The 15,411-nt window shown below is 47.1% G+C and overlaps 1 protein-coding gene across 1 annotated transcript in view; it reads left to right on the top strand.

Annotated features, from left to right (window-relative positions):
* LOC122928284 (leukotriene C4 synthase-like) overlaps positions 1 to 15,165 on the top strand; it is a 35,386-nt gene extending 20,221 nt beyond the window's left edge. The window contains exons 4-5 of the mRNA XM_044280959.1: positions 1,074 to 1,155; positions 14,747 to 15,165. Coding sequence (XP_044136894.1) covers positions 1,074 to 1,155; positions 14,747 to 14,858 — 194 coding nt within the window. The 3' untranslated portion in view covers positions 14,859 to 15,165. The remainder of the gene's footprint in view (positions 1 to 1,073; positions 1,156 to 14,746) is intronic.
* The last annotated feature ends 246 nt before the right edge of the window (positions 15,166 to 15,411 follow it).

The following is a 15,411-nucleotide window of genomic DNA, read 5'->3' as shown; positions in this document are numbered from 1 at the left end:
ATAAGAAAGTTATAGTTCTTGGAAGGCGACGATGAAAAAAGGAAGAAAAACTAGTGGTCAGTAAGGTCCTTTTTAAGGTTCAAGTAGCCTACGGCTAATAGATTCTCGTTTAAGGTCTAATTTAAAACATAACATTTACTTCATACTTTAAAATATACGGGAAGACAAAAAAGAGAAAAGAATTGTCTTAAAAATAAAGTGCGTTTGTGCTCAGCAGAAAGGGAGTATACTATTGCTGGTGAATATTACTGCTTATATTTGCAGTCACTTTTTCTTTATTTTTCTATTATCCTATCCTCAGGGATCAGATACTTCTCTATTTTCATGCTCTGGTTTTTATATTGCTATGACGAGATCTCTGCTCTCTATCGACCATACACCAGAGTCTGAGAGTGTATTTCTCTGATACCTATTAATCTATCCCTTCATTTCTACTAATGGATTAGGATAAGCTTTCCCTTGCCGTTTGTGTCAGCGTGCTTAGTGCCTGCAGCGCACCAAGACACGGACACTGAGTTGAAACTGCACTTGCTTAAAACCTAAGTTGTAGCCCCCCCCCCCCCCCCCCCGACATGTTTCACCACTGCTGTGGCGTCTTCAGGGGCAATGGAGCTACTATCAACCAGATCGCCATGTGAATTGATGTTTAAATATCCTATGGGCGGATCTTTTCCTTCCTATTCACCAATAGGTATCCGGCGATCGTGTGATAGCGATACAATCAGGCCAATGAGTTCCGCTCTCAGTGCTTGGTCAATCGTAAGCATCACCAATACTTTCAGAGGGTGCGCGCCTGCGTAAAAACATAAACCTTTGTCCCGATATCTTTTGGGGCAACCGCGCATGTCCTGCCAGTCTGGACTCTCCGTTCCTGCTTTCCACCTCTTCTACATATTCTAAGTCGGGGTGCATGCGTCCGAACTTTATGTCAGTAAGGTCCAAAACAGCCTGGTCACGAAGGGGTTAAAAGACAGAATGAAAATTGTGTGCAGTGCTGGTTTTCCTCCACTGGTTAAGACGTTGATGAATCCTGACAATCTTTCATAATAATAATGTCATTTTTGGTGTTTTAGGCACAGCCGCCGCCTGTGGAATTTTATATCTATTTGCTCGCTATCGTTACTTTAATGGTTACAGCATTTCATCACAGGGCAGGTAAGAGTCATTCAGTGTAATATAATAGAGTGAAAGCAATGATGGAAGGTTATACAGTGACCAGCACATAGAATTCCAACCACAACCTGTATTACACCCGCTTTCTCAATAATCACAAGGCCTCCTTCTGTTCTTCTTAGTTCTCACAACATGCTGACATGCAGTGTTGTATATTTGCTATTAATATGCACAATTAGGCTGAGTTCACACGGGCGAGATTTCCGCGCGGGTGCAATGCAGTAGGTGAACGCATTGCACCTGCACTGAATCCTGACCCATTCATTTCAATGGGGCTGTGCACATGAGCATTTTTTTTCATGCATCACTTCTGCAATGCTTTAAAATCGCAGCATGTTCTATATTCTGCGTTTTTCACGCAGCCCTGGCCCCATAGAAGTGAATGGGGCTGCGTTAATAACGCATTGCATCTGCAAGCAAGTGCGGATGCAATGCGTTTTTCACTGATGGTTGCTAGGAGATGTTGTTTGTAAACCTTCAGTTTTTTATCACGCGCGTGAAAAAAGCATCAAAACGCATTGCATCCGCGCGGATAAAACTGAACAACTAAACGCAATTGCAGCCAAAACTGACTGAACTTGCTTGCAAAATGGTGCGAGTTTAACTGAACGCACCCTGAACGCATCCGGACCAAATCTGTCACGCTCGTGTGAACTCAGCCTTAGGCCTCTTTCACACGACAGTATGTCCATTTCAGTGTTTTGCGGTCCGTTTTTCACGGATCCGTTGTTCCGTTTTTTGCTTCCGTTGTGGTTCCGTTTCCGTTCCGTTGTTCCGTTCCGTTTTTCCGTATGGCAAATACAGTATACAGTAATTTCATATAAAAAATTGGGCTGGGCATAACATTTTCAATAGATGGTTCCGCAAAAAACGGAACGGATACGGAAGACATACGGATGCATTTCCGTATGCATTCCGTTTTTTGCGGACCCATAGACTTTAATGGAGCCACGGAACGTGATTTGCGGCCAAATATAGGACATGTTCTATCTTTAAACGGAACGGAAAAACGGAAATACGGAAACGGAATGCACACGGAGTACATTCCGTTTTTTTTGCGGAACCATTGAAATGAATGGTTCCGTATACGGACCGTATACGGACCGCAAAAAACGGCCCGCAAAACGGAAAAAAAAAACGGTCGTGTGAAAGAGGCCTTAAGAAAAGATGATCCAGCATTAGAAAATCCTGAAGATTACAAGAACTTAGTAAAGCCTCATTCACACGTCCGTGCTCAAATCCGTGAGCAGGTGGTCAGTGATGCATCCGTGAAGCTGTCCGTGAAGGATCCATGTTGGGTCCGTGTGTCCATTTTTTGCTGTCCGTGTTTCATCCGTGTTTCACTGACACTAAACAGTTGAAAAATTATTTTCAAAGCATCTCTTCTTTATGATCCGTGAAACACGGATGCAACACGGATGGCATCTGTGGTTTTCACGGACCCATAGACTATAATGGGCGTGATGGATCCGTGAACACGGACAAAATAGAGCAAGCATCCGTGCAAAAAAATAATAATTTGACCCACGGACCGTGCTAAAACACTGATGTCTGAATATACACATTAAAATCAGTGGGGACATGTGCGGTCCGTGGAGAACACATACAGCACACGTCCGTGAATCACTGACGTGTGAATGAGGCTTAAAAGAGACATGTCAGGAGTGGGGGACAGGTGCTCTTTAAAGGAAATGTGTCACCAATTTTTTTTTCTGCCAGTTAAAACCAGATAGTAGCACATATCCTTGTTATCTAATCTAATTTTATTCTGATCACAGATTTAATTATTCTATTTCCTGTACATTATGGGGGCGGCCATCTTGCCTGAGCTGTTCTTAACAGCATTTAGAAAGCATTAAGAAAATTGCTTTATGGAAGCCACATGGTCCATAGACACAATGCTCAGGAGAGGACCTCACTGATTTATATGGGAGAGTCTTCTAGGCATGCTCTGTGACCTGTGCAGAGGTCATTGTACAAGGAAAGGATAGATAAGATGTGACAATCAGCTATTGTGAATGTTGGATCCTATTATTAGACTATTAGATTATCTGGAACGACTGTTTGTTCCCAATAATCTGGCCATCTGCGCTGCCGATCTCCTGATGAATGAAGGAAACGCTTGTTTATCAGGTGATCCTGTCGTTTCGTGCAGGCACCACCAATCATCGTTTCTGGGCATCAGATCGTACTGCTATCCAGAAACAATGATTCTGTATGGGAATGAAGGATCACAATAGCCATCCCTCATCCTCATACAGTGGAGGGGATCGCTGCGTGGTCTTCTTCACTGAGTGAGCAGCCGACTGTTGGGAAGAAACGCTTCCTTCCCAACAATTAGCCCCTCCATCGGGCCGTCTAAACCCTCCTTTTGTGCCCAGTGCAAAAACTGCTAAATTTTATGTATAGATATTGACATGAAAAATCTAATATAAAATCATCAAATTCTTTAAAAATATTTTAAAAATAAAAGCCTGATTTAAACAATAGGTTGTTTTATGGTGACACATTCCTTTTAAGAACAATCTATCTCTAGTTTTTATTTTTGCATTATGGGAAGCATGCATGAAAGCCCTATCAGCATTGCTGAATAGTCAGGAAGTCTTAGGATGGGGAGCTGGCACACCTGGCATCTGATTCACTTGGCACCATTGACAACATGAGTGCATTAGAAGTGGGGACATTATTCAGAGTTCACAGCCAATGAGGAAAAACATCCCATCAGTCCGTCCCGATTAGTATGCTCTCCAGCGGCACCAGCTGAGGCTTATTTTTCTTGCTGTTTCCTGCTGCTTGTTTGTCACCCCAGGACTGAGATGTGAATCAGCAAGCTGCTTCCTTGACACGTACTACAGAGAAGTGACACTGCACGCGTCTCTGTATACTTACCTGCTATGAGATTCCACAGCTGCTCATGAAGGAGATCTTTGTCATGATAGCTCTACGAGTTCAGATAACTCACTAGGTTTCTTTCCTGTATAAAAGTTTGTGATCCCACTTGATAGTCGCATATGCTTTTATGTGTAGGTACTAGTGTTGATCGCGAATATCGGCACTTCGAGAATTCGCAAATATTTAGAATATACAGTAGCTCTATATATTCATAATGACGAATATTAGTTTGTTTGTTTTTTAACAGTGCATTTCAGGTAATCCTCCCTCCCTTCTTCTAGCTTGTGGGCCAATAAGAAGGCTTTGTCACAACTTAGAAACATCCCTAGCAACCAATAGAAAAGTTGCCTACCCCACGCCAATATTTCATGCGCATTACGTGAATAATACATTGCCGATTTTTGCAATTAAGAATATAATCTTGAATGTGGGATTTCCCGAATATATGCTGACTATTCTACAAAATATTCGCGAAATATCGCAAATTGGAATATTGCCCCTCCTGCTCATCACTAGTAGGTACAGCATGCTAGATCATCACTGTTTTTTTAAGGGGCACAATAGACTTGATGGTTACAGTCACTTTAAGTGGTACAAAATACCTGATGGTTACAGCTACTTTAAGTGGTACAAAATACTTACCGTAATGGTTACAGTCACTGTAAGGCCTTTTTCACACAGGCATCGCGTGTGAGGGCCGGACAAGATGCGGGTGCGTTGCGGGAAAATGCACAAATTTTCCACTTGAGTGCAAAGTGTTTTAATGCAATTTGCACATGTGTGAAAAAAATCTGCATGTTTGTTACCCAGACCCGAACCCGGACTTCATTACAGAAGTTCGGGTTTGGGTTAGGTGTTCTGTAGATTTTATTATTTCCCTTATAACATGGTTATAAGGGAAAATAATAGCATTCTTAATACAGAATGCTTAGTAAAATGTCCATTGAGGGGTTAAAAATAATAAACTAATTTAACTCACGCCATCCACTTGGTCGCGTAGCAGATCTCCTCATCTTTCTGCTTTCTTCAGGACCTGGCTAAAGGACCTTTGATGACGTCACTGCGCTCATCACATGGTCCGTCACCATGGTGATGGACCATGTGATGGACTATGTGATGAGTGCAGTGACGTCATCAAAGGTCCTTTAGCCAGGTCCTGAAGAAAGTAGAAAGAAAAAGAGATCAGCTACGCGATCAAGTGGATGGGGTGAGTTAAATTTGTTTATTATTTTTAACCCCTCAATGGACATTTTACTAAGCATTCTGTATTAAGAATGCTATTATTTTCCCTTAGAACCCTGTTATAAGGGAATATAATAAAGATCGGCTCCCCATACCGATCGTCTCCTAGCAACCATGGGTGAAAATCGACCCGCATCCGCACTTGCTTGTGGATACTTGCGATTTTCATGCAGCCCTATTCACTTGCGTTGTGTGAAAAATGCACAATATAGAGCTTGCTGCAACTTTCACGCAACGCACAAGTGATACGTGAAAATCACCGCTCATGTGCACAGCTCTATTGAAGTGAATGGGTCCGGATTCAGTGCGGGTGCAATGCGTTCACGTCACGCATTGCACCCGTGCGGAATTCTCGCGTGTGCTTGATGGTTACAGTTACTTTAAGTGGTACAAAATACTCGATGGTTGCAGTCACTGTAAGTGGTACAAAATACTTGATGGTTAGGCCTCTTTCACACGAGCGTTTCCAGATAAGGTCTAGATGCGCTGCGGCAAACCCGTGCGAGTAGGTACCCAATTACAGTCAGTTTTGACTGCAATTGCGTTCCGTTGTTCAGTTTTTATCACGCGGGTGCAATGTGTTTTGCACGCGCGTGATAAAAAACTGACTGTGGTACCCAGACCCGAACTTCTTCACAGAAGTTCAGGTTGGGTTCAAGGTTGTGTAGATTGTATTATTTTCCCTTATAACATGGTTATAAGGGAAAATAATAGCATTCTGAATACAGAATGCTAAGTAAAATAGGGCTGGAGGGGTTAAAAAAATAAATAATTACCTCACCTTAATCTACTTGTTCGCGCAGCCGGCATCTCTTCTGTCTTCTTTGAGGAATGATCCATCAGATGATCCATATTGCGGGCCGCAATAAACGGCCACAGTTCCTTGTGCTTTCCGCATCACGGATGCGGACCCATTCACTTTAATGGGTCCGCAAAACCGGAATTGCGGAACGGCTGCACGGAACGGGACCCCTTGGAAGCACTACGGAGTGCTTCCGTGGGGTTGCGTCCCGTACTTCCGTTCCGCAAAAAGATAGAACAGGTCTTATCTTTTTGCGGAACGTGCAGATTGGGTCCGCGATCCGATGTGGCTGACCCACGGCCGGCGATTGTGCATTGCGGGCTGCAATTTGCGGGCCGCAGCATGGGCACGGGTCACACATGTTCGTGTGAACTCGGCCTAAGAATCTCTGTGAATTAGCAATGGACAAATGCAGTGACAATTCCTCAATACATAGCTAGGCAGAATTGCCTGTCAGAGTCCTGGGAAAGCTGGGTAACATGGCATGTAGAGATGTAATAGAGACTGCCAAATACTAAATCTACCTAAATAAACCCCCATTCTCCCTGCAGAATAGTATGGTATAATTTCCCTTATTTTCCTTTCAAGATCCCAGGACACAATATTTGTGATGTATTTGCAACTCTTTTGCTGCCCTTGCCAAGTCTAAGACTGTTGGCACCATAGGGAATGGGAAGGGGAACTCCAAGCCTTCCTCTAGCCCCGCATACCAACCCCAACTAACCCCTGCAATAACGACACTGACACCGTTCAACTTTTAACCTTTTATTTTGTTGGGTGGTAATCGGCCACAGCTTTATTCAAACAGCAAAACCATAACCTTGAACCGTGCTCTCCGCCAGCCGCTGGTATCCCAGCGGGCGGATCCGCCCATTTTTCCTCCAGCACCTTTACGATGCAATAACTAGCCGCCAAGAAGGAGCACCGCCCTCAAACGGGGCTCCGACCACCACCCAACAAAAACATGGCCTGCTCCACCCCATCCTGAATACCTGAAAGGAAAATGTCCAAACCTATATCATTCAGGTGTACCCCATCGGGCCTCATCAACGAACGGTTATCGCCCTCAAGCTGCTGGTGTCTGACAACCACACCACCCCGGGACCTCACAAAACGGGAAATACGGGCATTAATCGTTCTCCTACACCTCTCGACCGCCACCCCCCCCTGCCATACCACACGAGGGATAACCTCAGACCACACCAGGACCACCTCACGAAAAAAGGAAGGGAAACGCTCCAAATCAGACCTGATGAGGGTCAACAATTCCACCAGGGGCACAGAACCTACATCGTTCCCCCCTGCATGTAAAACCAAAATAACCGGGCCACTGGCCTGCGAACCGATTTCGACCACTTGAGACAGGAGCTGAGCCCATCGCAAACCCCGGATTCCTCTCCAGGCAACGTCCACCTCACGGAAGCCGAGGGACCTCCCACCAGGCCGGCAATCAGCTCTCTGAGCTGCCCAGAAAACATACGAATGGCCGATAATCCACACGGCCGGACGCCCAGGACCTGCAAGAAAAAAGAGTTAACACCAAGCAAACGCCATACAAACCAAGAAACCTGCCAATAAAACAATCACATTGACCAGCACATACAAGTACCATGTACATAAATAAATCATAACAACACTCCTCCCCTACCACTCTGTTTCTTATTTATTTTTTATATTGTCTTTATATTTCTATTTTTAGTTATTTATTTATTTATTTTTGACCTACAACAGAAGGTCCGGTCTAATATACCTAGCAAAGCAGGCCGACTTCCACCTGCCAATCCTCATAACCTCAGATTCGGGTAAACCTGCCCTGGCCGCTTCCGTAGCCGCCCCAATACGGAATTAATGAGTACCGAACTCCCTGGGATTCACCCCAACTAACTCCAAACAAGACCTCAAAACCCGGGTGAACTGGAATTTGGTCAAGGGAGTACCGTCCGCATGCGCAAAGAAATTACACCCCCCCGGGCGAACTGAACTATATCCACCCACTAACCTGACTGGGCAAGAAATACCAGCCACCGGATGCAGAGGAATCCAGGCACCCCTTCCAAACTGGTCCGTCTTAGACCGTCGGACCCGAATCCTCAAAGAATCAGTACCTAACACCACGTCCTGACAAGAAAGACCCCCTGACTTGCTACGGGAGGGGGCAACCAACTCCCCCAACCTCAGGGCCGCAAAGAAGGCTACGCTAAAACTACACGAAAACAACGCCACCTCGAAAGGCGATGCGCAAACTTCAGGAAGCCTGGAAAGAAGCCTACCTAGCAAGTTAAACGAGATCGGTCTCCAGCTCTCCCGAGAGACGAACTCCCTCCTCCAACCCTTCATGGCCTGACGAATAATAAACTGCTTGGTGACATCTACCCAGCCGCGCAATTTGAAATGAAAGGCAACACCAGCCAGGCTTCGCTGCGCAACCGCTGCAGAAACTCGCGAGGCCCGCAAGCGCAACAACCAATCAGTAGTGACCTCCAATCGTAGGTCATCCCGGGAAACCACGTCTCTGTCATTCACCATTTCCAACCACTCAGCCAACGCCTTACCATGCGCCTGCCAAGTTGCCGGGGAAACAGAAGATCGAACCAGCGCCATCAATTCCGGTCCACCAGGTCCCACAGGTACGACGGGCATTCCCTGCCCTCCAAATCCGCTCCCGGAAGAAAGGACCTGAAACACCTGGAACATGACGAGCCCTAAAATAGATATTACATTCGAGGCACCGGAGTACAAGATGCCGGAGCAAAGCCAGAACCGGGAGAGAAGAGGAAGACAAGGTATTGACAGCATAAACCACACTCAAATTGTCCGTCCAAAAGGAAACATGCTTATTGGCTAGCCGGTCCCTCCACAATTCCACCGACACCACAATCGGGAACAACTCCAATAACGTGAGGTTCTTGCACAAGCCAGCAGATCGCCAGGCGTCAGGCCATTCACCGGCACACCATTCCACCCCCAGAATTGTGCCAAAACCACACGACCCGGAAGCATCTGAAAACAGAGACAGCTCAGAGTTAGGGGTAACCACAGACATGTAACAAGTATGACCATTGAAAGATTGCAGAAAAGCCCTCCAGACCCGCAAGTCCTCCTTCAGCGACGCAGTGAGCCGGATGCGATGGCAGGGGGACTGAACACCCCTGGTGGCTAAAGATAAACGGCGGGCAAAAACACGGCCCATGGGCATCACCCTACAAGCAAAGCACAAAAGGCCCAAAAGAGACTGCATCTGTAGTAGGGTAACCTTCTTAACTGCTAAAAACCCATCAATCAAATCCACAAGCTTCTGAAGCTTATCACACGGCAACCTAAAAACCATATCGACCGTGTCTATCTCAATACCCAGAAATGACAGACACGTGACAGGGCCTTTTGTTTTTTCCATGGAAATCGGAACCCCAAACTGAGCCATCCTCTCCAAAAACAGATCCAGCAACAACAAGCAACCATCCCCAGAACCTAGAGAAACAAAAAGAAAGTCATCCAAATAATGCAAAACTGACGTAGAGCCCGACTCATAACGGATGACCCATTCCAAAAAGGTACCAAACAACTCAAAATAATGACATGAAATGGAACAACCCATAGGGAGACAGGTGTCATAGTAAAACTTACCATCTACACAGCAACCTAGTAAATGAAAACAATCAGGGTGAACAGGAAGCAGACGGAAAGCGGATTCAATATCCGACTTGGCCAGGAGGGCCCCCTTGCCCGCCTCCCTGACCAATGCGACCGCACGGTCAAAGGAGACATAAGACACAGAGGCATCCTCCGGACCAATGGCATCATTAACTGACGAACCCTTCGGGTGGGATAAATGATGAATCAACCTGAACTTACCCGGTTCTTTCTTAGGGACCACACCAAGCGGGGAAACTCGCAAATTCGGGAATGGCAACACGTCAAATGGACCCCTAAACCTACCCAATGAAACCTCCTTAAAGACCTTATCCCTCAGAACCTCTGGTAGCTCCCGAGCCGACCTCAAGTTATCCGAAAAAACCGGAGAACGGTTAAGAACAAAAGGGATAAAAAACCCAAAGGAAAAACCAAAACGGAGTTGAGCCGCAGCCTGTTTATTGGGGTACCTGTCTAACCAGGGGCCCATCTCTGACACGCTCACCGGGGTCCTTGAATCCCCCTTGCTCAAACTGTTTGGCTGGCCTAACAGCGGGGCGGGTGCACTTACTAGCGGGGTGAGGGCCTCCGCAGGCGGAGCACTCATGCTTGAATCTACACAACCCGGCAAACCTGCAGCTCCCCTCATTAAACAACCAGCAGGACCCGGGGCGACGGACGGCCACCGGTCCATGGGAAGGTGATCCCCCTGAACCAGCGGCCGCCGCTGGAAAGGGAGGGGGCCTCTGCGCAACCATTAACCTCAACCAAACCCCCACCCCATCTCCGGGTGTAACGCCTAACCGACGACGAAACTCCTCATCATACCGCCACCAGGCGCTGCCCCCGTGCGATTTGTAGGCACTATATATTATATCCTGATAAACGAACAGCTCGGAACACCGCTCAGGATGACGCTGTCCCATAACACAACCCAAAACGGAAAAGGCCTGCAACCAATTGTTCATGGTCTTGGCCACACGGGGTCTACGCTCAGAAGGCCTATCCGAAAAACGCCGTTCCTTATCCACCGTGTGTTGGTCAACCGATATGAGGGACCAAACGTCCACATACTGGTTAGCCCACACCTTCTCCCTAACCGCTTCCTCCAGGTGGGAACCAAGGAGGCTAACCCCGCAATAGCATGAATCCTTGTGAACCCCCGCCAGAACGGGAGCCTGTCTAACACTAGGAAGAGGGGACCCCGTAACCTGGGCAGACTGTTGCAACCGATCCAACAACATCTTCAATAACTCGGCCGTGTCCGTCTCCCCCGACCCCGCCACACCCACAGAATGGTACTCACCGGAAGAAGAGACAGGAATCACCGGAGGAGCAGGCATCGGAACCTCAGGCTGCACCGACGCCGTAGGAGCCAGGCAACGGACCCTGGATGACTGATGACGCAACCGCCCAGTGCCTCCTTCAGAGGAGGACGGCGAGCGCCATCTGGAGGATCTGGAGCGCCCGCTCCGCACCGAGCCATCAGACCTGCGGCGGGAGTGACGCCTGCGGGAACCTCGCCGAACGCGCCTTCTGCTCTCCGGAGAGGAGGACGACGAGCTGGACCGAACCCTGCGCTGGCGTGACCCCTGGGAAAGGGAAAGGGGGGGCGGCAGAGGGTAAGCATTAACTGCAGGGGCAGAAAGGGGCTCCACCTGCACCCCATCGCCAGCATGAGACAGAGGAGCGGTCACTTCTACAACCGCAGCTGGTGGCAGAGCCCCATCTAAGGGCTGCTGTCCCTGGGGAGCATGAGGGGGCAATGACTGGGAAGCCGGAGGGGTGAGGGGGAGACTCTGGGATGAGGAGCTGCTGGCCTGTGCACCCATTACTACCCCACCGCTCCAAGCCGCAGTCACACGAGCGGCAGCAGGACGAGACATGTGAGGAGAGGGAACCGGAAGGGGCGGAGCCACCACTGCCTCGGCAGCACGGAGAACCTGCCGGCCAGCATGAGCAGCCCCATCGCCAGCAGGAGCGCTCAGGGTAAGCGGAAAAGGAGGGGGGGGACTGTAACCGAACCTAGCGGGGGGGCGGATGTGCCGAGCAGACCGCCGGCCCCCCACCGCAGCATCGGGATCGACGGGCATTACCTCAGGGGCGCACGCCAAGCCAGGGGAGGAGGAAGCATGAGGGGGACCGAGGCTGCTCAAAAATGAGCGCAGCCATCCCTCACCCCCCTCCGCCATTCTCGCCCTCAAAGCCTCCAGCAGAGGGGCATCTGAGGCGGCCATCTCCATGCGGACAGAGCGCTGCAACCACACCACAAAGCGCTTCCGCTCAAAGAGGAAGAGGAAAGGCGGGACAGCGGCATATATGCCCTCCTGGCTGACCGCCCACTCTCCCCACCGGATCCCCTGAATGCCGAGGAACGGGCATTAGAGGAGATATAACTAAAGGGAGGGAGGAAAACAGGGGGGGGGGGGGCCACCAGTCCCTGTCCACCCTCCCTAAGCCGTCGGGTGGCCACCAGAAAAGGGGGGGTGACAAGGGCAGAGCGAGGGTGGGGTCATCAACAATAATGACTGAAATCTATGACAGCTTGGAGCTGCCATAGATTTCATTCTAGTGCATGGAAAGCCGGAGGAGGTATGTAATTTATGACGAGGCCTGCACCATCAAGCAGGGCCTAAATGTTTCTGAATAAATCCCCCCTTTGGAAAAAATATTCCAGCTCCCCACTACATCATATGCAATATTAAAGGGGTTCTGCAGTTTGTTTAAACTGATGATCTATCCTCTGGATAGATCATCAGCATCTGACCAGCGGAGGGCCGACACCCGGGACCCCCGCCGATCAGCTGTTTGAGAAGGCAGGCACTCCAGCAGCGCAGCAGCCTTCTCACTGTTTTTCGCTGGCCCAGTGACGTCACGACTAGTATCAACTGGCCTGAGCCCGGCTAAGCTCTGTTCACTTATATGGAGCTTAGCCCCGCCCAGACCAGTGATACTAGTCGTGATGTCTGTGATAAACAGTGAGAAGGCCGCGGCGCTGCTGGAGCACCGCTGCCTTCTCAAACAGCTGATCGGCGGGGGTCCTCTGGATAGATCATCAGTTTAAACAAACTACAGAACCCCTTTAAATGGTGGAATTCGAAAGTGAAACTTGTCCTGCAAAAAAAAAGCCCTCAAACTGCTATGTGAACATAAAACTAAAAAAAATAATGGCCCTGGAAATGCAGGGAGTGAAATAAAACAAAAACAAAAACATCCTCTGGGGCTCAAAGGGTTACATTTAATACATGTATCCACATTGATGGACCCAGTGCATTCCTTGCTGTCATCTGCAACTTGGCAAGATGATGAACAACAACCAAGGATGTAAGAAGTAACCATGGGGCCCCTTAGCAAAACTTGGAGCAGGGACCCACTGAATCAGATGATGAAAGGGTTATAGATCCCTCCTAGAAGTGCTTACAATATACAGATTTAGGCCAGGTCCTTCTGCGGTATCACATTAACATACATGTGAATAATATTTACACTATTTTCTCCCAAAAGGCTCCAAATCAGTGAAGTGGATGCTGATGTTCATAAAGCATTCATAAGGAGGGAATCATATGGCTATTTAAGCTAGAAAATATCCACATTTATACACTTACTGATTTCACTTACTGTCGTTTGACTGATTGTATATTGGTATTATATGACCAATTGGACTCAGAGAGATGTCTGCAATAGACCTTATTGATGGCGTGAACATGCAACCCTGATTGAGTGAATGCGCTTTCTGATTTCTCTATGACTATAGTGGTTTCTATTTATTTTTTTAACTCCTTGTTGACCGCCCATTGACTTTATACTTCCGGGCGACTGGCCCATATCATGCAGCTGCGAGAGCGGGGAGCCCAATGTCAGTGACAGCAGGGCTCCCCATAGAGAAGGCAGGGATGGTTTTTAAAATATGTAAAAAATATAAACAGTAGACGGCTCATCTGATTGAAAATGGGAAAAAAAGAAAGGAAAAAAAGGAAGGGCAAAAAAAAGGGGGAAAAAGGATATGGGATGTTTTTTTTCATTGCCCATGGCTTCCCCATTGCTCTATACACAGCGTTCAATGACAGCTGTGTATACAAATCAGCAAAGCTCTAGTCCTAGTGATTGCCAAAGGCCAGAAGTTTGCATGCACTGCTGGGTCTTAGCAGACCCAGATCAGCTCTGCAGCGAGGTTGTATAGCCTCAGCTACTATGTCTGCCCCAGTTACAGGAAAAATCTATAAAAAAAAATGTAATGTTATAATGCCCCACAAAGGTCTTGTATAACCATGTGGGGGGCACAAAGTGCAAAACTAAAATAAATAAAGCCAAAATAAAAAATGATTAAAAAAATGCCACCAGATGCCGCAATGCAACTTCTAGCCCTGCCCTCAGCCAACATAACTTGTAGAACATATTGCCAGTCCAGGCCTAGATCCATAGAATAGATCAGCCATATCTGAGGAGTAGGGGCCTACACCCCCTCTGATCAGCTGTTCCTAGCCTCCAGAACTTAAACCAGCACTTTGAACAGAGCCAGAAGTATAGCTCCGTTCAAAGTGTAGTGGCCATGTCAAGTTACTGCATCTCAGCTCTCAATGATATGTACAGGTGAAACTCCCCAAAAAATTATATCGTGCAAAAAATTGTGACTTTGGGGTTTCATAAGCTGTGAGCCATAATCATCCAAATTATAACATTTAAAGGCTCGGAATACCTTGCTTTGCATGTAATGAGTCTCATATGTTACAGTAGTTTCACCTTTTATGTTGCATTACTGAAATAAATGAACTTTGCACAATATTCTACTTTTTCGAGTTTCTGGTACAAAACACTTCGATTTGGAATCCTTGGGTTATAAAAATGCTCTAAGATTTAAAGGACCTGTTGGTGTTCAAGCTAGTCAAGCTATGGTTGGCTTTCTTTCTCTTTCTCCAATACATAGATGCATATTTATTTGTTTTGCCATTCACTGTGGATTTTTGCTTTATTACTAATTTTCTTTTATTTGTGTTTTATCCTGTTTAGGTTGGCTCCCATGTATCTTAATGCCGGAGTTCTCTGGTTTATGATGGCTCTTTCTGCATTAGGCATTCTTGATGTTCTTGCCTCCCATTACATCGGAGTGGACATTCTGTGATACTGGGCAGGGCGGTAGAGGCAAATGGGAATGATTAATGAACAACCTAAAATTACATATTATAACAACCATCACTGGAGGCTTTACATGAATGAGACGAGAAGTGTGAAGAAAGGGTAGATGACTGCTGTGGACTGTGGTGTCCAACCTGTGGTGTTTCGTACTTGGGCTGTCAGGGAATGCTGGTAGTTGTAGTTCTGCACAAGCTGGCATGCTGCAGGTTGGATACCACTGCTGTAGGAATTCACTGTAATATTATAGTGTCATAATCTGACTTCTACATCATCATAACAGGACTATGTGACCACAAACCATGCAAAAAACAGATCATAGACAAAGGTGGATGCCTTATGAACCACTATTGTTCAAACTCTCATCCTCATCCCAGACTACATAGGTATCTTAAGTGCATCAAAATTAGTCCCCACATATCAGCCTGTTCTTTTCAGTTTTTAGCAGATACCTGTTGGATAATAGACTTTTCAACACACTTACTGCACCTATAAAGTTCTGTATTTGCAGCTACCTCTTCTGCAGGAAGGCTATTCCATGC

This window comes from Bufo gargarizans, chromosome 2 (assembly GCF_014858855.1).
Source record: "Bufo gargarizans isolate SCDJY-AF-19 chromosome 2, ASM1485885v1, whole genome shotgun sequence".
NCBI classification, from domain to species: Eukaryota; Metazoa; Chordata; class Amphibia; order Anura; family Bufonidae; genus Bufo; species Bufo gargarizans.
The sequence above is the reverse complement of the archived record's forward strand: the minus strand, read 5'-3'. Positions and strand labels throughout refer to the sequence as shown.